The 26,071-nt window shown below is 39.6% G+C and overlaps 1 protein-coding gene across 14 annotated transcripts in view; it reads right to left on the bottom strand.

Moving 5' to 3' along the window:
- Positions 1–25,472, bottom strand: part of Akap7 (A-kinase anchoring protein 7) — a 154,138-nt gene extending 128,666 nt beyond the window's left edge. For 2 of the 14 annotated variants that reach the window (XR_003847621.1, XM_029558142.1), the window contains exons 1-3: positions 24,915–25,472; positions 15,408–15,539; positions 6,144–6,283 (exon numbers count right to left, since the gene is read on the bottom strand). Coding sequence is in view for 11 of the 14 variants with exons in the window: in XM_029558142.1 (XP_029414002.1) it covers positions 6,144–6,283; positions 15,408–15,539; positions 24,915–25,068 (426 nt within the window). In the remaining 3 variants the exon portion in view is untranslated. The remainder of the gene's footprint in view (positions 1–6,143; positions 6,284–15,407; positions 15,540–24,914) is intronic. The other 12 variants (XM_017795356.2, XM_008822123.3, XM_029558139.1 and 9 more) reach the window with 10 other exon arrangements.
- Between the last annotated feature and the right edge of the window lie 599 nt (positions 25,473–26,071).

A 26,071-nucleotide genomic window follows, 5' to 3' on the forward strand; every position in this document is an offset into this window, starting at 1 on the left:
AAAGATGATTAGGTACATTAATAGATACATAGACAAATGGATGGATGGATGAATGGATGGTGTGTTAAGAATAGGAGGTAGGAATTGGCTAAGCAGTTAGGGTAAAAAGACCCCAAAGAAAAGTAGCCAGTTTCTTAGCTAAAAGTCAAAGTGTACTTGGGCCTCTTAGCAACATACTCTGTTCCAAAGGCCAAAAATGTCTAAAGTATTTGGGAGCTCTTATCTAATCCCTTAAAGATTTTAGGGTTACCTTTCCAGAGCAGTGAATGTTGGGGTAGCAAAAAGCCCCATATTAGAAAAAAAGAAAGAAAGTACACGAAGTTCACTAAGTTGTCAGGAAAAAGTGATAGGGAGATATGAAAGGAGTTGGAGGAGACGGAGTGGACATGGATTTGATCAAAATACCTTATATGCATGTATGAAATTCTCAATAAAAAGCTTCTGTACATCAATAAAATTTTTTAAGTTAAAAAAATTACTTGAAAAACTGATCTAGCAATAACTGGAATAAGAGTAAAAAATCAGCTACAAACAGCAAAATGTTATTTTTTTAAAATGTCACCTTTACACCACTTTCTACTGTCAGTATCTTTTTTTATCTATTTTTATTTTATGCGTATGAGTGTTTTGTCTGTACATATATATTTGCACCAACATCCATGCAGTGCCCATGGAGGCCAGAAGAGGGCATTGGGTCCCCCAGAACTGGAGTTATATATAGATGGTTATACACTGCCATGTGGGTGCTGAGAACCAAACCTGGGTCCTCTGCAAGAACAGCCAGTGCTCTTAACTGCTGAACCATCTCTCCAGCCCCAATATCATCTTATATTAAACACTTGATAGATAAAGAACATTTTTCTGGAGGCTGGTTTAATTCCCATCACACACATGGCAGCTAACAACCATCTGTAACTACAGTTCCAGAGGAATCCAATGCCTCCTTCTGACTTCCTCAGGCATTGCACAACACAGTGCACCTACATACATGCAGGCAATACACTCATACACATTAAATAAAAATAATAAAAAATATTTTTAATGATATCAATTTACTCCTTTTTCCAGAAAAAAACTAAATGTGCTAATTTTCCTCCATACTTTAAGACTAGCAACTTTCATATTGCAAAATGATAAAGCAAAGAATTGAATGCTTTTAAAAGTCCTGAAGGAAATTTTTCCATTAGGAGCTAAAAGCCTTCCTTAAAAATTAATATACTCCTAATCTCATTAACTTCTGATTAGTCTTGCCTTTTTTCAATGCTAATTTGATTGCTAGTGTTGCCTACCAGTTTGGATCTTGAATGTTCCCAGAGGCCCATGTGTTAAGGGCTTGGTCCCAAGGATGGTGCTTTTGAGAGATGGTGGCATACTCTTAAAATGTGGGGCCTAGTGAGAAGTTGCTGGGTCATTATAGGTCTGTCCTTGAAAGGATTTCAGCAACCAGTTCCACTCTCTCTCTTTGTTTCCTGGCCATGAGGGGAGCAGTTTTGCTCTGCTACTGGCTCCTGGCTCGAAGTGTTGCCTTTCCATAAGCCAAAAAGTCGTATCAATCAGTCAAGGACAGCAACCTCCAAAACTGTGACCCAAGAAACATTTTCCCTTTATGAGTCAATAATTTCAGATACTTTGCTACAGAGACAACTGACAAGCCTGTTCCCCCGCATAAGAAAGCATATAAAACCACATACACATACGGCCAATAGTTAGATTAATAGTTACACAACCCTAACCATTTTAAAAAAAATAAGATTTATTACAAGCCCATCAAATTTTTTCTTTTTATTTATTTTTTGTCTTTTTGAGACAGGGTCTCCTTGGAGCCCCAGCTGTCCTGGAACTCACTATGTAGACCAGGCTGGCCTCAAACTCACAAAGATCCACCTGCCTCTGTCTCCCAAGTGCTGGGATTAAAGGTGTGCCACCACCATGCCCAGCTTCAAATTTTTTCTTTTAAATGAATATGTAATTCCAGGCTAATGGCAAAACACATACTCAGATGCTTCTAATTAGGATATTATTTTGCTTCCATCCTAATTCATTTTCTATTTCTTTAAAATATAAAATACAGATTTTTCTATTAATAAAGAATTCCAGACTACTGAAAATTTAAAATCAAAGAGCTGTGTAATTTTGAATGCTTTTTTCTTTAAAACTGGATGCCAATAAGTAGAGACCAAAAATAGAACCCTCATTGTGACTGTGTTAGCTCCCAAAGCTTGTTTGCAGGTCGCTTAATTGGAACTTGGAATACAGTCTTCCATTGAAACAATGTGACAAATGATGTTTCTTTTCCCAGGCCTTCCCAACAGCTCAGAAGTAATTTAGATGCTTTAACACAAACAGACAGGAAAAGCACTCAAGCAAAAGATAGGAAATATATGTCCTAATCTTGTACATTTCTTAAATCTCCCCATATTTGTGTGTAAGTGTTCTAAACTTACTGTGTTCCCTAAAATGTCTCCCAAGAAAGCAGCATTAAATTAACCTGCATTTCCCTCTGCTGGGTAAACCACACTACCTCCTCTAAAATAACTATTTGCTGTTGAGCTTATATTTTGATTTGCATTTATTTTTTTTAAGAGTTTGGGGGCCAGAGATGAAATGCTTGCATACATCTATGCAATGACCTGGGTTCAATTTTCAGCACCACATTAAAAAGAGAAGAGTTCTGGTTATAGCTTAGTATAGCAGATTTGCACTTATATCCCTGAACTGTGCTGGGATATGAGGGGTCTGTACATGTACACAATATATACCTACTCTTGGACATGCACTAGTCTAGGTACAAAGAAAGCACTAAAACACCTTGTAAGGAAGACAAGTATCAAATAAAACTGCAAGAATGGCAAATGAATCAGAAGCTATAAAAGCCTTTAAGGAACGGACTAGGAACAGGGGAAGTGACTTGGTCAAGACGGCAGGATGGGCTCAAGCAGAGCTAAGGGCTGAAATGAAGAAGGCCAGAAGAGTCAAATCTTAGAGAACAGAGTTGGGAGTAGTCTTTATCCTGGTGTCAATGGGGAAATCCTGATTAAGCAAGTAGATGGGTGGTGTGTCCAGATTGAGGTTTAGAAGATAAGCACGTGAGGTTAGTATTATCACCTAAAGAAGTTGAAACTTCTAGTCACCTGAACCAGTGCAGTCTGTGAGGCAGGTGGCAGGTAACCAGGTCCCTAAACTCCAAGTCTACAGAGGGCACCCTCAGCCTTCTTCCCACACCCACCCCACTCCCCACCTCCCCACCCTCATGGACCAAACCCTTGTGGAAGACAGGAAGTTTCTCTACCCTCATTCCTCATTTCCCATCCCACTGCTGTACCCACCATATCACTCCATTAATTCTCAATGGAAGAGGGGAGGAGACAAGAATTGCTAGCAGGGGTGTGGGGATAGCTTAGGGTGGGAACAAAGAAAAGAAATTGGAGCAATATAAAACCAATGCCCTGTGAGGCACAGGCTTATAATCCCAGCTACTCAGGAACTGAAACAGGAGGATCACATGTTCAAGGCCAGCCTGGATAACTTAATGAAGTCCTGTCTCAATGTAAAAAAGTAAAAAGAGTGCTGGGGATGTAGCTCAGCAGTACAGCACTTGCCTAGCATGCATGAGGCCCTCTACGTTCAATCCTAAGTACCATAAATAAATAAATAATAAATAAATAAACAAATAGTCTAATTAAAACAATACAGAGAGGTACAAATCAGATATTTTGAGTGACTCTACAGTGGAATGAATAAATCAAAACAACCTGGCTTCTCTTCTAGAGGCAAGGCAATGTCCTCAGAGAAGCCCCTCTGGCTGTCTAGCACAGAGTTTCCTGAGGTCCTGGCTTCTGTCGGGCTGCCCACGGAAGCAGCAGAACCTCTTCCTGCTCTTGCCTAATGCCCATGTACACACAATCCTAAAACAAGAAACACCTACCCAAACAACTTACAAGCAGAAGGCAGTGTGTAGTTGCTGATTACTCTAAACTTTGTATCATCCAAATACTTCCAAGGACTTTTTTACTGTTCAGTCCTCAAAGGAATGAAGTATGTATCAGTTAAATCAGAATATGAGCCTTCACTACAGGAAATCCAAAATCTTGTGAGGTTAGGTAAATTTTCTTTTTGTTTCTTTTCCCTAGTTAAACTATGTCTCACAGACTAGGTATTTCCTAGAATGACCCAACAGAACTTGGTTTTTTTCCTTCTTTTTTGACATTTAGTTATTTGATTTCTTAAAAGTCTTAGTGAAGGGGAGTTGGAGAGATCACTCAGCGGTTAAGAACACTGGCTGTTCTTGTTTAAGATCCCAGATTGGTTTCTAGCACCCACATGGCAGCCAGCAATCACCCTGAACTCTAGTTTCAGGAGATCTGACACCCTCTTCTGGCTTCCACAGGCATTGTGTGACAGGAGTGCACTTATATGCAGGTGAAACATTCATACACATAAAATAAAATAAAAATAAATTTCAGAAAATTCTCAGCATGGCTGAGTGCAGCTTAGTGGTAGAGCATTTACCTAGCATATGTGAAGCCCTGAGTCTGAACCTCACCAATAGGCCCCCAAAGGAGGGGAGGGCTAGCCAAACAAGGTATCTATAATTCACAACCAAATTCAGATTTGGCCCTAACATTAGGCTACAAAAAAAGTGGTCTCACAAGTGAGGCATCCTTTCATTCCCACCTCACTGCTTTAGGGTTTTAGTGACAGTATTGACTATTTTTTGTTTAAAAGTTTCTCAGTACATTCACACCTTCCAGCAGCCCCACTGCCCCTTTGCCACCAGCGCTACATCTCCTGCTGCACTCAGCTCCTGCTCCACTGCCAGTTCCTGCAGCTGTAAACAATGCAAGCGCAGCTCCTGCATGATGAGCTGTTGCCCAGTCAGCTGCTCCAAGTGCCCAGGGCTGTGTCTGCAAAGGGGCAGCTGACACATACACCCATTGTGCCTGAACTGGGAACAGTGCTGTTCCCATGTGTAAATAGGGTGGTATGTAACAGCCCGGACTTGTTTCATACAACTCTAGCCCTTTTACATTCCCTTTTTCTATAAAGTATGTGAATAATAAAAGTCTATGACTTAAAAAAAAAAAAAGGTTCTTGGTATGATATCATTGGCTGGTCCCATTTTTTACTATTTATATATTAATTTTCCAAATTTTTAATAGATTTCTACCAAGTTTGATATGCAATATTAAGTTGGTACAAGTTGAGTTCCTAATCCAAAAATCTGAAATCCAAAAAGCTCCAAAGGTTTTTGAGGGCCAATACAACGCCATAAATGAAAATTTAAACACCTGACTTCATCTGGTAAGTTACAGTCAAGACACAGAGGCACTAAAAATTATTGATAAAATTACCTTCAGGATATGCAAATAAGGTATACATGAAAAATTAATGAATTCCGTTTAGACTTGGATATCATCCTAAAATAATTTCATCATGTACATGTGACTATCCCATAATCCAAAGCAGTCCAAAATGCCTCACACTTCTGGTCAAGTATTTTGAGCAAGGGATACTCAACTTCCACAGCAATGAAGAATTTTTAAAGAAACTAGCATAAAAAGAACTCCACAACAAGAAACCCAGTTTACTCTCTCCCAGAGGTCTGTGAATCCCTTTCCCACCTGCTCACTGCTCACTGCTTCTGAAGGGCTCCTCCATACACTGAGCAAACCTTCAGAAAGACCAGCAGACCACCTTGTGAGTGTGGCTTTTGAAAAATTATTAACATAATATTTTTCAAAATTATTCCTTACGGGGCTGGAGAGATAGCTCAGCAGTTAAGAGCATTGACTGCTCTTGCAGAGGACCTGGGTTCAATTCCCAGAACCAACATGGAGGCTATGAACCGTCCTTCATTCCCGTTCCAGGGGACTCGGAAGCCCACTTCTGACCTCCACAGCACTCAGATACATGCAGGCAATACACTCATACACATAAAATAAAAATAATAAAATAGTTTTAAAAAATTATTCCTTAATTAGGCTTCCATGATTTAAATGAGAAATTTCCCCACATGGTCCTACTATATTACCTAAGACTATCAGAAGCTCCAAACAAGTGGGCTAAAAAGTGTTTAATATCCTTTAAATATAAGTTAGAACACTTCACAGTAAAAATAGTTACTTTTTTAAGAAAATGAGCACCTTTTTGTTGGTGATGGGAATGGATAGGAAATAGTTGGGTTGATAATCATTTTGCCTTTTTTTCCTCTTCTTTACTTGATCCCTCTTGTTACCTTCATTTTCTTTACTTCTCTTCAAATTTATTTGAGGTACATCAGTGACTAGACGGGAAAAAAGCATAGTAAGAACATGTCAAACATTTAAACAAAGATAGTATAATCAAAACAAAAAGAAATCAGGTAATATATAAAGAACAATCATTTATAACTATCATTTTCAAACGCTTTCAAAAAGTGTTCTATGGCCATTCCACCCTGAATGCACCGATCTCATCAAAAAGTGTTCTGCAAACACTTTATGTCCATAAAGAACACATAATATAAACATTGCAGGCTTTACAGATCATATGGTCTGTGTTGCAGCTACCTAACTCTGACAAAATATAAATGAAGGCATATAGTTATGTTCCAATAAACTTTATTTACAAAGCAGGGGTTTGGACAGGTTTTGTGCCTTAGGGAACAACTAACAAGCATTTTCTCCCAAATGCCACAGGTTTTCTTTTTAATTTTGATTTTTGTTTTGGTTTTGTTTGTTTCTTTGTTTGTTTGTTTGAGACTGTGAAAACTCTCAGAAAACTTTTTAAATTTTTTTTAAATTTTATTTGTATGAATGTATTGCTTGCATGTAAGTAGGTGTATCCGTGTTGTGCAATGCCCACGTCATATCCCCTGGAACTGGAGTTACTGATGATTGTTAGCCACCATGTGGATGCTAGAAATTGAACCCAGGTCCTCTGCAAGAGCAGCCAGTGCTCTTAACCCCTGAGCCCAGTGATTTCTCCAGCCCAGAAAACTTCTTAAGAAAAATATGGGATTTGTCTAAATCTCTTTAATTTTGTAATCTTATCAATAAATATTTAGCTATCCTTTGAACCTAAAGTTTTCTATTTTTATTATTTTTATTTTATGTGTATGAGTGTATTGCCTGCATGTATACTCATGCACCCATATTGTGCAACGCCCACAGAGTCAGAAGGGGGAATCGGATCCCCTGGAACTGGATTTACCAATGGTTGTTAGCCACCATGTGGGTGCTGGGAACTGAACCTTGGTCTTCTGCAAGAGCAGCCAGTGTACTTAACCACTGACCCATCTCTCCAGCCCCAAGTTTTCTATTTTTTTTAAAGATTTGTTTTTGTTTTAATTGTGTGTATGTACATATATCTATATATGAGTGTAGTGCACACAGAGGCCAGAGAGGGTATGAGATCCCCCAGAACTGGAGTTACAAGCAGTTTTGAGCCACCCCATGTAGATGCTGGAAACTGAACTTGGATCCTCTGCAACAGCAGCACATGCTTTTAACTGTTGAACCATCTCTCCAAAACCTCAAGTTTTCTTTTGTTAGGCATACAGACAACACAAAGTAAACTGACAGGGGAAGGTGGAGAGGACCTTGCTATGGTACAATTTCATCAACCTTTGTAGTGTGTCTTCTTTTTCGTCATAATTCATTGACTCCTGTTGACACAGTCAACCTGTTACACACTAGGTCCACTATCACGTTTTCTCTTATTTGCAATCTTTTTCTTGTTTGTAGTATTTATCTGCATGACCACAATGTAAAATCTCTCTGCTTTTACTTACTGAACTTCATTTTATTTCCAACTCTGTGATCACTATCTATCATCTTCTAAAGGATAATTTGCTGCGATTCTATTAACTTACTTTCACACGGAAATGTAAAAGGAAAAAAATATTCATGTAATCATCTAGCTTACTGATAAAAATATGAAAGACTGGTGACTGCAGGAACAAAATGCAGAAAACTTTAGCCATGTGCCCTGGATCTTTCATTTGATTATTTACAGTAACTTTATTGGTTAACACAAAGTCATCTGTGGAAGTACAGCCTGTAAACTCGGATGCCTAATTTATTACACTTGTTAATTTGCATAATGACTTCATGTGCACTGATGAACCTGGTGTTGTTGACAAAGGCTGTTACTTTCTGATCCATGCATTTGCCTTTTTTTTTTTTTTTGTCTTTTTGAAGCAGGGTCTCCCTGTAATCCCAGCTGTCCTGGAACTCACTACGTAGACCAGGCTGGCCTTGAACTCACAGAGATCTGCCTGCGTCTGCCTCCCAAGTGCTGGGACTACAGGCATGCACCACCACGCCCGGCTAACATCCCACATGTCATCTTATGTAAATTATCTAATTTTTCCTTAATTCCATTTATTCCCTCAAAAACTACAAAGGAGTGAGTTATGGGAGAAATTAATTTAATTAATTACTCCGTTATTGTGGGTTGATTGTTGTCAAACTTGCTCTTAATTAAAAGGCTGAGAATGAATTAAGCTTTGTTTTGATATTTCTTTTCTTATTATTCAAGCAGCTACAAATCTTTGAAGTAGGCGGGGTATGGCTATGCATACCTATAATCATAGCACTTGGAAGACTGAGGAAGGAGGGCTATTGTGAGTTCAAGGCCAGCCTGAGCTACATATAGACCCTATCTCAAAAAAAAAAAACTTAACAATATCACCCACTGACATCACTCTATCTTGACAAAGAAACACAAAATCACCAAGAAGGCAATTCTCAGAATATATCCCTGCCATTATTCATGACACATGACTGTATGTGGTATTTGCCTCTCCAAATAATTATATAAAAGACAAAGAACATAATTTATCTCTTTTTAAATTGACACAGAATAAATCACTATACCAGATAGGTACTCTGATGCAATTTTTTCTATACAAAAATTTTGGATGAAGTTTTGATTGGTATTTTAAAATATTTAAGTATTTTAAAACATATAACAACTAGTTAATACGTAACAAAATGTTAATTTCCTATATCTCAAAGATTTCAAATTATTATACTATTAGAATTCTTGCATGAGGAAGCCCGGCATGGTGGTACATGCCTGTAATGCCAGTGCAGGAAAACCAAAAGTTCAAAGTCAGCCTTGGCTACAGAGTGATTTCAAGGCCACCCTGAGCTCCATGAGACTTTGTCTCAAACACACACATACACACACACACACACACACACACACAGAATTTTGAGTGAGGTAAAATAAGGATTAATCATTTCCTTTTATACGTTTTTAATTTTTATTTTTATTTTATGCATATGCATATATTATCTGCATGTATATAAGTGTACCCGTGTCATGCAGTGCCTACAGAGGATAGAAGAGGGCATCAGATCCCCTGGAATTAGAGTTACAGATAGTGGGTGCTGGTTCAAACCCAGGTCCTCTGCAAGAGCAGCCAGTGCTCTTAACCACTGAGTCATCTCTCCAGCCCTGAATTAATCATTTCTATAGAACTGATTTTCACAAGTAGGAAAGTCATGTGATTTAAAAACAACTCAATCTCAATATGATTTAAGTATAGCTTGAAGGCTACATTTAGTGATATGGCTCAGCAGGTAAAGACATTTGCCAGCTAGCCTGACAACCTGAGTTCAATCCCCAGGATCCAGTGGTAGAAAGAGAAAAATGACTCACTCCAAGTGTACACATGCATATCATGGTATGCAGGTGCCCACGCACATGCATATAACTACATAAACACACACAAATAAATAAATGCAAATTTTTAAGTGTGCCTTGGAAGTTCAGAATTAAGACCCTCAAGTGACTAGAGTCAGTGAAACAAGCTCCCCTTGTCTCCCCTGAGGGAAGTAGACAGGGCTATTCCCATCAACAGACTCCCTCTCCACTGTCAGAGGCAGACAGGAAGAGCAAACGTTTTCTAGATGTCTCCTGGGCTTCTAACCAACTGAGCCACAGTGTTCTTTCCTTACAGAGAGAAAAATCCCACCCAGGTCTGGTTCCATTCCTTGCTCAGGCTTCAGATTTCTCCTGGAGCATACCCAACCAATAGCCAAAGGTGTGGCCCAGGCTGCTCTATCTCACCATTTCTCACAGATTTTCTTTCACACATCTATTTATTTCTTATCCATCTCTATATTCTAATATATAATTCTACATTTATTTTATGTTCTTGTATTTTAATAATATTCTAATACATTTAATCTTATATATTTTTAGCACAATGTCTTCTTACATAAAAATATACACAAAAAAATGTCAAGTCCCATTTCAGCCAACCAGGCCCAGTGAAAGATGACCCACATGGAGAGACACCAAGCTCAACATGTCAGGAGTGGTTTGCTCTGGCAAGGATCACGATGTTCTTATTAGCACTGTTCCCCTTGCTGTTCTGCCACTGTTGGCAAGAATCTCCTGGCAGTCAGCCCTCAATTCCCACACACCCAAGAAAACGAAAGGACCCACCCCAAACAACCGGCCACCTGCCTTAAAATTCCAGAATTTTTCTGCTTATTCCTTAGTTCCAAAAAAATGCTATTATGAAAAATAAGAGAATAAGCTGGAGTCAAATAACTAACAGTTATGTTTCAAAGGTTTTATGGGAGCTAGAGATGGTTCAGTGGTTAAAAGGTTTGCTGCAAAAGCATAGGGTCCTACACTGAACCTCGAGCTCTTCCATCAAAGCCAGGTACAGCAGGATGTGCCTACAATCCAAGGCTGGGAGGCAGAGACAAGTGGGTACCTGGGGTTCCCTGGCCAGTCAATCTAGTTGAGTCAGTGAGCTCCAAGGTCAGTGACTTTCTCAAAAACTGAGGTACAGAGGGTTGAAGAGATGGCTCACCAGTTAAAAGCACTTGCTGTTCTTATAGAGGACCTGGGTTCAATTCCCAGCACCCACATGATAGCTTACAACCATCTTTAAATTTAGTTCCACTATATCTGAGATTCTCTCCTAGCCTTCACAAGAACTAAGAACACTATCACGCATATACATACATACATGCAGGCAAAACACTCATACACATAAAATAAAAATAAATAAATCTTTTTTAAAAAATTAAGGTGGAAAGGGATTACGGAAGACACTTAGTTGATCAACCTCTGACTTCCACATGCACACATGTATCAGGCACATTCATATACACACAAAGAAAAAGAAGGGTTTTTTTTAAAGTAACTTTCATACACTGTATGTTCATTCATACACTATATGTCTGCTATGTTTTTAACTCCTTTCTTGCACACATTTTCTCTTTTGATCGGTACAACATTTTGAGGTAAGCAAGAAGATATTACAGCTCACCTTTTACAGTTGAAGAATCCCAGTTCGCAGTTTAAATGACCAAAGTAACACAAGAATCAATAGTCAAAACTGAAAATATACTTTCGTCTCTCCCATTATACACATGGCCCATGCATAAATTGGAGCTTAGAACCTGAAATTCATCTTCTCACAGAAGAAATCATATACTCAGTGGTTTAGAATATAGGCTAACCACAAATAGCTTAAAACTCCTAAAACTTAAACTCTCAAAAAGTGACATAATACTCCAGTTAAATAGAGTTCAGTAGGCTAGCCTGAACCCCATTATATAAGGATAACATCAGTGTTTTGATAAGAACTATACCAAATTCTACCCCCAAAATAATTCCTATTTGCATAAAGGACCATCCTTCCCAAGGGCCATCGTGGGCAGAAGTAGTGGTCCTTTTCAAAGCATAGACAGAACACAGGCCACAAATGCATCCCCTTCCTTCTTACTGCCAGGAAGGGTAGGTGACACACACCACAGCAAGTGAAGCCTGATTGATATGGAGGACTCTGCTGTGGGGTTCTTTGGTTTGGTGCGGTATGGTATGGTATGTGGTGTGGTATGGTGTGGTGTGGTTTTTGAGACAGAGTCTTGCTATGTAACCCTAGCTCTCCTGGAACTTATTATGTTGATCAGGAATTAGACTGTAACGAATTCAGAAAGAAAAGACTGACTTTAAAAGTATACTCATTTTACTTGCTCCAGAAGTAGAAAATTAACAAAGCATAGTGCTATACACCTAATATCCCAGAACATAGCAAACTGAGGCAGGAGGATCCCAAGTACGAGGTCAGTCTGAACTACACAAAACAAACAACATCAACAACAACAAGGGGGAAATATTAAATCTTTGTTCTTTCATTTTTCCACAGCGTCCCCCCTTCTACTTAACAAGAATTTTTTTTTCAGATGGAAAGATTTCTCTAATAGCCATGAATCTCAAAAAAAGCATGCTCTGGCTGACCAGACCTGCCTCACACTTCCTTTACCCCTGATGATAAAGGGATGGAAAGACTCAATGAGTATCAGAGATTTTATACATTTCAAGGGTTCCTCTCTCCTCACATGTAACTAAAATAGAAACTAAGATCACTGAATAGAAAACAGTGTGATAAAAAAAAAAAAAAAACCTGTGACTCGCTAAGCATCAGAATCACAAGGTATGAGGGAAGGGGGGGGGGGGGAGAATGATTCTCTGCCCTGGACCGAGATAGAAAAGAATCTGAACTTGTACATCACCCTACCAGAAAATTCCAATTTCAAGTCAAGTTCAAGAACACTTTGGATAGAAGAACAAGCCCTAGAGTTCATACATGACCTCCAAACCTCTATTCTTACCATACATCAAGGGAGATCCCCTGTTATCACACACTCTACCTCTACGTATGCCTACCATCCAGCACTCATCTAATGAGATCATAGCTGTGAACATACTGGCTCCACAGTGAATCTGTCATGTGTGTCAATACCTAGAGTGTCTAGTGCCTTTCTTAGCATTTGCCAAACATCCAGTAAATATTTATCAAGGAAGATGGTAAATAATCTCAAGTTACAGATTTTTAGTTTCCAAATGTGTTAATTTAGTTTATTTACTTAGCTTCTATACATCTGAGTTTTCTCTCAAAATGAAGATACTGTGCTAAATAATTCCTCATGTAGCCTTCAGGCATCTAATTCTGTCATTTTAAAACCCACGGTAGTTCCCTTATATTAGTTACTTGTCGTATTGCTGAGACAAAATACCTGAGAAAAGCAGTTTAATGGAGGAGTTACTTTGGTTTACAGAACCAGGAGGCATCTGGTCACATGGCACCCACAGCTGGGAAGCGATAAAAATCCAGCTCCTTTTTATTCAGTCTGAGACTCAATCCTATGAAAAGGCAGTACCCATTTTAGGGCAGCCTTCCCACTTCAATTAACCTAATCTAAATAATACCTTACAGACATGCCCAGAGATTTGTTTCCATGGTGATTCTAAATCCCATCAAGTTGACAATCAAGATTATCCATCCTACTCCCCTTATTGGAAGGGGATCTAGTCTAAGGGCCCCAGTGGACACCTGAAACCACAAACTCTGCATTTTCTAGGTTTATATACACACAGACTTATGATAAAGTTTGCTTTATAATTTAGGCACAGTAATGGCACAGCAGCACTAAAGGCCCTTTAAGGAAAAACTAATTTCTTCTGGTCAAGAGGATGAAATCTCTGACCTGAGTAGAGACCTAACATTACAACTGGGCTGGCCAAGAGACCACCCCCCAGGAAGGTGGGCCCACTCCTAGGAAGGCAGGGTCACTTCAAGTCATGCTAAAGTGATAGGAGGAATCAATGAGATAATGTACTTTTCCTTCCCAGAATCCCCACCTCATTAGTGCATGAGCTTACAGGGCCACAGCCACAGGGCCTGGGATCTCCTCCCACTTTTCTAAATTATTCAGAAAAGGGTTGGAGAGATGGCTCAGTGGTTAAGAGCACTGGCTGCTCTTGCAGAGGACTGAAGTTCAAGTCCTAGCACTCACATGGCAACTAACAACCATTCATAACTCCAGTTCCACAGTATCCAACACCTTCTTCTGAACTCTGTGGGCATTATATGACACAGGTGAACTTACACACGTGCAGGCAATACACTCATACACAAAAAAATAAAATAAAATACTAAATTTTTCAGAAAAGTATAACTTTTCCTTTTCTATCTTTGTTCTAAGCATTCTAACATTTGGGCCTCCTTAGTCTTTCTCCAAAGCTCCCCTCCCTGCCACGTGGTTGCCTGTCCACAACTGTGGCTGACCTCAATTCCAGTTTATCTTAAATGAGAGGGCTTTTTTCCTATTCTTCATTCTCCTCCTCTGGGAAACTGCTAAGGTTTATAGCTTGCTTGTCCTGGGGTTTTCTTTAAAATTTTAATAAAATTTGGGCTGGATAGATGGCTCAGTGGTTAAGAGCACTAGCTATTCTTCGAAAGGATCTGGGTTCAGATCCCATGGTAGCTGACAGCTCTGTAACTCTAGTTCCAGAGGATCTGATGCCTTCTTCTGGCTTCCATGGGCACTGCATGACATGGGTGCACTTACAAACATGCAGGCAAAACACTCATACATATAAACTAAAAATAAATAAAAGTTTTAAATTCAAATAAAATTAACCTCAAGCTTCTATTTAAGTCATTCTTAAATTCTTTTATTAGTTAGACAAAGCACTCCAAGAAGGGACCCCATTTTCCCCAGTAGCATCTAGAAATTAACAATAATAAAGAACAGAACAATAACTTGAGCCATTATAAAGTCAAACATGGATTCCCTGAACACAAGCACTATGATACCATGACAGTCTGTCAGATAATCAAGATGGCTACTAAGAAACTACTGGGCACCTATCAACTCATAGCAAGGCTTCATGTAAGGATTCAGACAATGATATGACTATGTTGAGCTGTTCCTCATCTGCCTATGGACAAGTCACCTGGGTAATAGGCAGATCTATCACCTTTTCAGAGGCAGTCCCAGTCATCATGTATAGAATTGTTCTTACAATGTCAAAAAATTTATATTTAGGTATTTACAGAGTTCCAACAGTATTTCAGTAACACATTGGTTCTATAAAGTAGGTAAATGAAGTTTAAAGTACTGAATTGATTGAATAAGTACATTTTTTAATAAAAGATTAACTATTTTCAGGTGTCTCACACCTTAACCCTGGCATTAAAAAAGCTGAGGTAGGAAGAATGCCTGGAGTTCAAGACCAGCCTGGGTTACACAGTGAAGCATTCCAGGCCTACAGATACCAAGAGGCTAGCAACCATTTATTAGATGAATAGATACTTTTGAAATTACGGTGGCTCTAAAGAATTGAAGTAGAGTATTATAAACCATGAAATGATCTGTCAGGCCCATTATTTTCAGAATTAACTATAAAATGATCTGGCCCAAAATTCTGTAAGCTATGTATTAATACTGTGAGTTTTGCCAACAAGCACCAACAGATACCGAAAACTATTAACCAAATCTCAAAGAAGTATGACAAGTACTTAAAGTAAAATAACTTAAGGATAAAATATATAACTAAATTTGCTATCCATTCCTTCTAAATGCACATGTACTTAATAAAGTACTTACCTCCACAATCATCTTGAATATCTACAGTAGCAAATGGCATGTCTGTCAGAGAATCCACAGCACTGACTTGTAACTTCTCTGGCACTTCCTCTTTTCTTAACACATGTTCACACTCATTGGAATTTATTTCTCCTATAACATGACACAAAAAGAAAACATTATTGAACTTGTTATTTGTTAAACTCATACCTTAAAACCAAAACAATGCATCAAACTGAATTCAACACTATTGATATCTGTGAAGAGAGGTATTACTTACTCAAACACATCATAAGGCTATTTCTATAAACATTAACATAGTCTATGGGGTTTTGTTTTGTTTTGTTTTGTTTTGGTCTTTTTGAGACAGGGTCTCCCTGTAGCCCCAGCTGTCCTGGAACTCACTATGTAGACCAGGCTAGCCTTGAACTCACAGAGATCCACCTGAGTGCTGGGATTAAAGGTGTGCATTAAACAATGAGCTTCTAGCAACCAAGCGCTCAACCCAAGTTCAGATGGAGGCAGAGTCAATCAATGATCCTCCATCTTTTACAGCTAAGTTTTCTTAATTCTAAAATTGTTTTTCACATATCTTTTAAAAACAAACCAATAGGTGTTGTCAGTCTTCTCATGTTTAGTGTCAAAAATATCAGGTATCTAGGGATTTTTTAGCTTTTCAATTGTACTGTTTTACTAGCATATGTTAATCATACATAATTACAGATGTTATTATGACATTTTCATACATGCACACAGTATATTTTGATCAAGTTCACACACATGCCCTTTACCCTCTCTCATCCCCCCTAGTTAAGTGTTCTAATTTGTATAAGCTCTGGCTTTTTTTTTTAACTCCTTAAAGACTTTTAAACTGTTCCTTGCCACCATTAAACTTAACATTGGAAATTTAGTTTAAAATACATGGCTCCAGGGGCCAACAAGATGGCTCAGCAGATAAAGGTTCTTGCCACTAAAGCCTGGAAATCTGAGTTACTTCTCTGGAACTCACAAAAGGTAAACAACACTACGTTGTTGTTCTCTGACCACCACACACAGGCTATGTCAGGCATACCCACCCTCTACATCACGCACACACACACACACACACACACACACACACACATTATTTCTTAATTACTTGGCTCTAAATATGCATTTTTTTGAAATTCAATTGTGAAAATCAAATAACCTCACAGTTCCTACAACAGCTTTCCCATGGCCATGCACCAACATTTCACATTTGGTCTTTGTCTTCTTGTTATAGGTGCAGCACCCATATGTCTTGGGTGAAGATTAAGAAAAGGAAGACTTAAGTTGATAAAGTTAATTGCTAAATTTATCTGTTGGTGGTCTCCCCAGTACCAATATTCTGCATGCCTCTGTAGCAGATGGACTAAGGTTGATCAAAATCCTGGAATACTTAGATAATTTTTGTCCAAGGAACTCAGTGAAAATTAATTTACAATATGAACTATTAAAGCATCCATTTCATTCTGTTGTAATCTTCTATTTTCAAATGTAATAACTGCAAAAACATTCCATTAAGAATATGGCTTACAAGGGACTGAGGATGTACTGGGGATGTAGTGCAGAAGTAGAGTGCTTGCCTCACATGCACAAGGCCCTGGATTTAATCCCTACCACCACAAAAATAAATAAATATGGTTTGCATACTGGAATTGCTAGTGCAGGCCTATAAACCTGATTACTGCAAGACTAAGGCAGGATGATCTCAAGCCCAAGTCTGCCTGAGTTACAGCAAGAGTTCAAGGCCAGCCTGGATACCCTGTCTCAAAATTTTTTTAAGTATTAAAAAAAAGAGAGAGGGTTTCGATTGTAAGTCAGTTATAGAGTGCTTTCCTAGCAATGTGTGAGGTCTGAGATTCAATTCCCAGTACTCCAAAAGAAAAAAATATAGTTTACACTAAAACAATAATTCTCAAGATAGTTCGTAGTTGACATGCATATTAAAAATGTAAATTTTCATCACAATTTGATTCATCTAAAACAATTAGTCATATATATCTCTTTTCTGGATAAGGGAAAAAGTAACAATACCTTTTAAAATCATGTTCAATGCCAAAAAGATACTAATAGTAGATTCTTTTGGTGGGGGGTGGGGTTTGAGACAGGGTCTCCCTCTAGTCCCACTGGCCTGGAACTCACTATGTAGACAAGGCTAGCCTCAATCTCACAGAGATCCACCTGCTTCTGCCTCCTGAGTACTGGGATTGAAGGTGTGTAGCACCACATCTGGTTTAATAGTACATTGTTAATAATACTATGTATACAGTTCAGACTTGAAGAAGTGTAAGTACCCAGCATCTATGTATACAATAAATTTTAGATCACTACAGGCATATTCATGAGCTCATACTATTTGCAAAACATGAGAATAAGTTAAACATGTTTATACTTGCATTTTAGAAACACAAAATACAGTTTGGGCTTAAACAAAACTTTAAACAAGCCGGACCTGGTGAAGCACGCTTTTAGTCACAGCACTTGGAAGACAGAAGCAGGAGGATCTCTGTGAAATTGAGGCCTGCCTGGTCTACATAGTGAGTTTAGGCAAGCTGGGGCTACAGGAAAACCCTGTCTCAAAAACAACAAAGCAAAAAGTTTAAACAGATCATTATGTATCTTGAATCTCTGAGCATAGTCAGCTATACATAAAGAACATCACCCACCAGGCAGCTTTCACTTGAAAAGTTTACACCAAAGGAATACTTGTAAGCCAGGCATGGGAGTGCATACTGTGATTCTAGCACTGGGGAATTTAACATAGGAGAATGCTGAGTTGAAAGAGAGTAAGAACTTACCTCAAAAAAAGTAAAACAAAATAATTTTTCAATAAGAGTACTAATGCTATTAAACATATTAAACATGAAGAATACTGCATAAAAATTAGAATGAAAGAAGTAAATAAACCCAATTGTTGTTTTCCTAATTTTTTTCTTCAATCTAAGCATTTAGTGATATAAAATAGTCCCAGAATACTAGCATCTCAATACTAGTTATCATCATGCTGGTTCCTAAGCCCATGTGCCACTTAGAAAACCCCTGACTTATAATGCTTGAAGTACAACTCTGCAACCTCCTATTGGTGCAAAAGTTGGTTTCATTCCTACCACTGTGATGGGAGGGAGGCTCTTAGAGCAGAGGAGGCCAGGTGCCCTGGGGCACTGTGGAACACAGTCAGAATCTTCTCTGTTCCTATTTCTTGTCACCACCTGTGCAGTCGAGCAGTGAGCATTCAGCAGAAAACAGCTCAAATTTTGAATGTTGGTCTCTTTCTAGGCCAGTGACAGGTAAACACAGCCCTCTCTTGTGATGGGCAGCTGCAGTAAGCCCCACTTGGCAGGCAGCCCCATGATCTTGAGATGGTGAGAACAAGTGATATTCTGCAGTGGACTGTGTTGCTAAGCTGTGGTGTTCAGCAGGCTAGGTGCATTAAATGCATTCCCCACTCATGGTGTTTGTAGCTTACAAAAAACAGCTGTATACAGATTCTTGGCAATATGAAATAGAGGAAAATGACTTCTGGCTTCTAATACATTTTGAAGGCAAAGAGTAATTAAGTAGCATGATGTATTTTAAGTCATTCTTTTTAAAGTTCTTGAACTAGCAACATGAGTTCAATGAAGCAACATGCTACATGATTCACTCTCACTAAACCCAGGGAAGGATCTTGCAGTGTCAAAGGTGAACAGAGGGACTACACATTAGAATCACCTGAGGAGCTTTTTAAACTCATCAAAGTCTGGATCCCATCCCCAGGCCAATTAAATCAGAACCACTGTAGATTGGGCCAGCCTCCAGAAGCCTTTGAAGGCCTTGGGTGATTCCAATGCACAAGAAAAGTTTGAAATCCACTGCCAAAAGTCTTTCACTTGTTCTGTCCCTTAATCCTACTGAAGGTGATGGGATTGTAGTAACAAGTAAAAATGAGCCTGCAAAGTAAAAGTTACACTCAGTGTATGAGCAATCCAACCTCTTTCCAGGTACCTAGAGCTGCCTTGAATATGCAAATACATGTCCTGAATGTCCATTTGTCTGTCTTCTAAACAAAAGTGACCAAATCACTTGCCACCAGGGCATTTGATGAGAGAGAACTTTCAACAACTATGCCCATGTGTCAATGTGGTTCCCCTCCTCTGCGTTCCTTCACTGTCCTTTTTGGTTCCCCTTGGTTCCTCCACACCTAGCACAGAGCCAGTTCACTGCAGGTGCTCCATGTTTACCAAATGACTGGCTAAAGTAATTATGCAAGTGAGAGTGAGCACTGAGTCACTGCAGTACAGCTGTCTGAAGAGATCATTTCTGGCATTTAATGGCAGTCTCCAAACACTGTAAGGAACATCGCAAGTTCTCTTGCTTTCACAAGATGAATGAAGGGCACAAAAACAAAGAAACGGTTTGAGCGTGTAGCTTAGCCAGAAGAACTTGCCTAAGGTGCCTGGCCCTGCGTTCAATCTCACCCACCACAAACATAGTAACTGAGAAAAAAAAAAAAAAAATTTAAATAAAGCATAATATGATTTGCTCTATGGCATTCTCCATCTTGTTTGGTTGGTTGGTTTGGGGGTTGTTGTTTTCTGAGACAGAATCTCCTATAGCCCAAGCTGGATGAGAACTTACTATGTAGCTGAGGATGACTTTGAACTCCTGATTCTACTGCCTATACCTCTTAGGGACTACAAAGGTTCACAATGACGCCCACCAATTTTCCATCATTTTATTTGTTGTTGTTTTTTTTAATTTCATGTGTACTAGTGTTTGCCTGCATACAAGTGCACTCGTGTCATACAATGCCTGTGGAGGCCAGAAGACAGCATCAGATTCCCCTTGGAACTGGAGTTACAGACCATTGTTAGCCTCCATATGGATGCTGGGAACCAAACTTGGGTCCTCTGCAAGAGCAGCCAGTGGTCTTAGCTGCTGAACCATCTCTCCAGACCCCTAAGTTTTTTAAAATTTTATTTATTTTTATTTATGTACCTGAGTATTTTGCCTATATATGTGTCTCCATCATTTTAAATAAAGTCTATTAAACTCAAATACAATGTTATCTAAAAAGTTGACGGAAGAACTTTAAATGCAAACTATTTTTTTTTTTTTTTTGGTCTTTTTGAGACAGGGTCTCCCTCTAGCCCCAGCTGTCCTGGAACTCACTATGTAGACCAGGCTGGCCCACAGAGATCCGCCTGCCTCTGCCTCCCGAGTGCTGGGACTAAAGGTGTGCGCCACTATGCCCAGCTGCAAACTACTTTCTAGTATTACAGACGAACTGATGCTATTCTTGCAGACACAATTAACTCCAGGGCTGAACTTGGTGGCGAATGCCTTTAGTCCCAGCACTCAGGAGGCAGAGGCAAGCAGATCTCAGAGATTGAGACCAGCTTGGTCTACACAGTGATTTCCAGGCCAGCTGGGGCTACAGGGAGACCCTGTCTCAAAACAAAACCAAAGACTGACTCCAGAAAGAGACAGCTGTTTACAAGTAAGTCTCTTTATCTTTACTTTTTAATGACTCTGAAATTAGAAGTTGAATGTTTTTGTTTAGTGTTCATATGAGTCATAGCACTTTGTCCACAATGGTTCACTCCACCCACCACCCTCACAGGTGCTCCCTGCCCTCTAGCTAGTCCCCCTTCTGCTTTCCTGTCAAACGGATTCCATTTTTATTTCCCACTACCCTTAGCATGCCTTCCTCCCCTGTCATGATTCTCTTTCTAGTTTTATGACCTACAAACACATATACAAGTACACACATATATCTACATATATATAATTTTAAATTTAGATTCCACATATGAGAGAAAACATGCAGTATTTTTCTGAGTTTGGTTTGTTTCCCTTAAGATAATCACTTTTAGTTGCATCTATTTTCCTACAAATGTTATGGTTTCATTTTTCTTTACAGCTACATAAAATTCCATTTAATGGAATATGTATGTACCACATTTTCTTTATCCATTCATCTACTAATGGATATCTAGGCTGGTTCCATTACTTAACTATTGTGAATAATGCAGGAAATCAACATAGATATGCAAGTGTCTCTGTGTTAAGCTGACTCAGAGTCCTTCAGACATATATGCCTTTAAGTGGTATAGTTGGATCATACAGTAGTTCTGTTTTCAGTTTTTTTAAGGAAGCTCTATGCTGATTTCCACAGTGACTGCACGTTTACATTCCCATCAGCAGTGAATAAGGGTTCCTCTTTCCCCACATCCTAGTCAGCATTTTCATTTTTTTGAGAAAAGGTCTCTCTATGTACCCCAGGCTGGCCTTGAACTGGAATCCTTCTGCTTCAACATCTAAGCACTGGTGTGTACATCACCATGACTGGCTTAAATGTCTTGAAAGAATTGCTGATCAACTGCTGATCATCACAGAAACATGTTTTTCAAACCTAATTTCAGTCTCTAAGTGCTAGGATTTTAGTGGAGGCTGTCAGAGAGAATTAAATACATCATCACAACTACACTCCTCTACACAAGATATAAATATTTCACTTTTGGAAAACTGCTTTAAAATAGCTGATTCTCAAAGCACTTACTATTTCATTCTTTTGACTATTTTGAAATTGCCTAAATAAACTAGGCTTGGTAGCACAAGCCTGTAATCCCAGCTATTCATGAGACAGACAAAGGGATTTCAAGTTCAAGGCTTGCCTGGGCTGCTGAGTAAATTCAAGACTGCCCTGGGAACTCAGTGAGACTTCGTCTCAAAGTAAAAAGTAGGATGAGTCTAGAGATCCACCTTAGTGGGAGAACGTTTGTTTGCCATGTACCAGGCCCTAGGTTGGGTTTCAGAATCACAAAAATAAATAAACAAATGAAATCAACTAGGCCAGAAATGGTAGTACACACCCTCAATCCCACACCTGGGAGGCACAGGTAAGAGGATCAGAAGTTCAAGGCCATCCTTGGATACAGCACAAGTTCTAAGCTAGCCTGGGCTACATGGCACAATTTTTTTTTTAAATCACCCAAAATTTGATCTGTCATTAAAACAAAATTTGATCTTTTGCACACATCCAAATAATCATTTGGGCAAATGTTACATTAGTAACAAAGATAGGTGAAGCTGGTAGGTAAAGCAGCACTAACACCAGCCAACATTTAAATTGGTTCTTTATACCAGGCTCATTCAGCTCAGAGCACATCATTTAATTCATACAACTATCGGGGAAGGTTACTACTGCACCACCAGCTAATTTAGTAACTTGCCCAGGGCTAAAGTAGATTTGGGAGCTGGACTCTGGATCAAGTGACTGTTGTATGACTTATAATTTGCAGAACCAACTATACTCTGAGCCCCTATACACTAGCTATGGCACTACAAACTGAGGCAAGTGTTTCAGAGAACAATGTGCCCATTGATCAGGGACCATGAACATGTTCTAATGTTCTTTTTTTGTTCTTTTTAAAACTTTCTTTTTTGAGAATTTCACACACGAGTATTTTATTTTCATTATTTCCATCCCTCCCAGTGCCCCCTCCAACTCCTTCTATGCCACCAATTCCCTCTCAATTTCTTGTCCTCTTTTTTGATTATTATTGTTACATATACATACATGTTCTTCTTACTAAAATCTAAGTACATATCACATACACTCAAACAAGACTCACCACAATTTTGCTTGGAGAAAAAGAAAAAAGAGAAGTAACTGAAATGCCTAATAGCAGAGAAACAGCAAGCGCTGAGTGTTCACTTCGGTGACTAACAGCAACAGTTACAAAGACTAATAACAGAAGAAGTTGATAACAAATAGTGACTTTTTAAAAAGCAGATACAGGAGCAGGGGATGGAGCTCAGAGGTAATGATCATTTAGCATACACAAAGCCAGCGTTACAAAATAAGCATAAAATAGCCAGGCGTGGTGGCGCACGCCTTTAATCCCAGCACTTGGGAGGCAGAGGCAGGTGGATCTCTGTGAATTCAAGGCCAGCCTGGTCTACATAGTGAGTTCCAGGACAGCTGGGGCCATATGGAGACCCTGTCTCAAAAATACCAAAAATAAATAATAAATAAATAAGCATAAAATAAATTAAAAGAGGATATGAAACTATGCGTGCTCTTAGGATTTACAATTATGCAGAAGAAAGATAAAGGCTGAAAAATACTTCTAAATGCTGACTTCACTGTACTGAATACTTCCCCACTACCTGTTATTAACATGTTTTTAAATTAAACATTATTTTTATAGGAAAAATAAGGGGTGTATATATTTAAAACATATCAAAACTACACATGTAAATACATTCCGAATATTCAAATACAGGACCACTTCCACAAATGATTTTGTCAAAGTCTAGCTAACAGAAAACAAAGGATAGACAGTTTGCTCAGTCCTACAAAATAGGTTTCCTATTTGAATAAACCACTATTTCATTAAGTAAGACACTCTTTTGATCACTGAACTAATTAAATTGCTATACAAAGGATCCCTCTTCCCATCCTAGGAAGTCTCGGCTTAGCTACCAAAACTGGCATCTTAGGTCTCCATAAGTGTTTAGAATTGTGCAACAATCAAGCCACTTGACCTTCATGCTTCCCTTTCCTCATAAAAAAAGGGAATAAAAGCAATTTAAATTACTTAGAATAAATGGGTAAAATAAGTCAATACTGTGTGAAAAGCACGAAAGGAAGTGTAACTCCCCACAAGCCTCGTAAATTTTAACAGAAGTGAAAGACGCAAGATACCCTAACAGCATTTGGAACCGCAAGGTCTCACTCTTAAATGAGATGTAAATTTTTTCTCCTTCAGTCTCCTCCCTATTACACAAACTTCTACACCCTCCACAAATTGGGCATTGACCCACAAGATCTTGATTACTCCGTTCGCATGAAAATTATAAACATTTACATTAGCTAACATCTATTTGTATGACACATTTTAATGTCCTTGTGCTTTTTATACATTTAGCAATGTAAAAACCTTGCAAAACATTTTTTTCTAAATAGCTTTTCGTTCTTTTCATGAAAGTCCAACCCCTAATTCCTACCCAACAGCTCACAGTAAAAGCTGGACCAAGCTGAAGTTCATTCTGGGTGCCAGTACAGGCTTGGCGCCAGTTTTAAAGCGCTCGTTTCTAAATCTCTAATAAAATCCTTAATGATACAGGATGGTCTCCAAATGCTTCTATTTGCCATAAAAAATAATATCGAGGTTTGGGTTTTTGTTTTTTGTTGGGTTTTTTTGTTGTTGTTGTTTTTTCCTGGGTTTTGTTCACCCTTCCAACACCATCAGATCGGGTGTGTTGAAAGAACTGGAGGGCAAGGGTCACAAGATCGGAAGGAACAGAAAGTGAAACGCAGTGAGGTCACACCCCTTGCCTCCTGGGGGAACAGGGGGGACACCGAGACACGTCTGTAAGGTAGAGACTGCGGGCCCCTCCCTGCAGCAGAGAAGAGGCCCAGGAGCCAGGCTAGGGCGGGCCTGGGAGGCGGAGCGCCAGCCCGCGAGCACGCCCCAAGCTGCGGCGCCCCGGGCACGCAAGGCGGCGCGGTCTCACCCGCTCCGGGGCGCTCCAGGGTCGCGGCGGCCGGGTGCGGAGGCCTGGGCCTGGGAGCCGGCCGGAGGCGGAGGCCGGAGCGAAGCCGGGTGGCTACGATGAGAGCCGTGGCGGCCAGGCCTGCGGAGGCGAGGAGCCCCGCAAACCGCAGCATCCTGGGCTGCGGCGCGATCCTGCAGCACCGGAAAGAGCCGGAAGGGGCCGACCTCGTTCGGCCGGGTATCCGGATTCCGGCGGCGTTCGGGAGGGCGGGGCAGGGGGCCAGGCGGGCTTGCTGGGCCCGACCTTTGGCAGCCCGCAGTTATTTCCTGTGGCTCGGCCTTTCCCGTCCCACGCTTCGAGGGGCGAGATTGGGACAAGCTGAGCGCATTCCTTGGCCTGGTGTCTCCTGAGAACCCGTCTGTTTGCTTTCACCACGAGCTTCGAAAACAGTTCTGATTGCAAAATATGTGGGAAGAGCGAAATGTGCAAGAACGAGATCTTGTACATCAGTATAATGCGATGCTTTACTTTTTTTTAAGCCCAACGGGGACGGAGTCTTAAATTTTTAACAGCGATTTAACATCAGAAATTTAATGGAAACCAGCTACTGATTTTTGCAGAATAAAATTCTGATATAAGTAAAATAGGACATGAAGCAATAAAAATAGGTGGGCGTGGTGGCGCAATGCCTTTAATCCCAGCACTGGGGAGGCAGAGGCAGTCGGATCTCTGTGAGTTCAAGGCCAGCCTGGTCTACATAGTTCCAGGACAGCTGGGGCTACAGGGAAACTCTGTCTCAAAAAGACCAAAAAAATAGAAATAAATAAAAACTAATAAAATATGAACACTTTTTGCCTTAGAGAATGCTACTGGATTTTCTAGTTTGGGGTTTTAGTGCATGGAAACTAGGGAACAAAATTGAGTGTACTGCCAGCAACAAATTGATCTAGCCCTCTTTGGGAATAAGACTTCATTTATCCAGAGTACAGCCTAGGATGCGAATGGAAACGGAGAAGACCCTGACATAACCAGTTATTGACAGGTGTTATTTTGGTAGTGCAGCCTGCTGTGAGCTTGAAGATCCAGGCCAGCTTGAGCTATATAATGAGACTCTGCCTTAAAAACAAAAGTTAAAAGTTCGCATGCCTATCATATGCTGGAACTGTCAAAGCCAG

This window comes from Nannospalax galili, unplaced genomic scaffold, assembly GCF_000622305.1.
Source record: "Nannospalax galili isolate Female #2095 unplaced genomic scaffold, S.galili_v1.0 scaffold186, whole genome shotgun sequence".
Classification (NCBI taxonomy): domain Eukaryota; kingdom Metazoa; phylum Chordata; class Mammalia; order Rodentia; family Spalacidae; genus Nannospalax; species Nannospalax galili.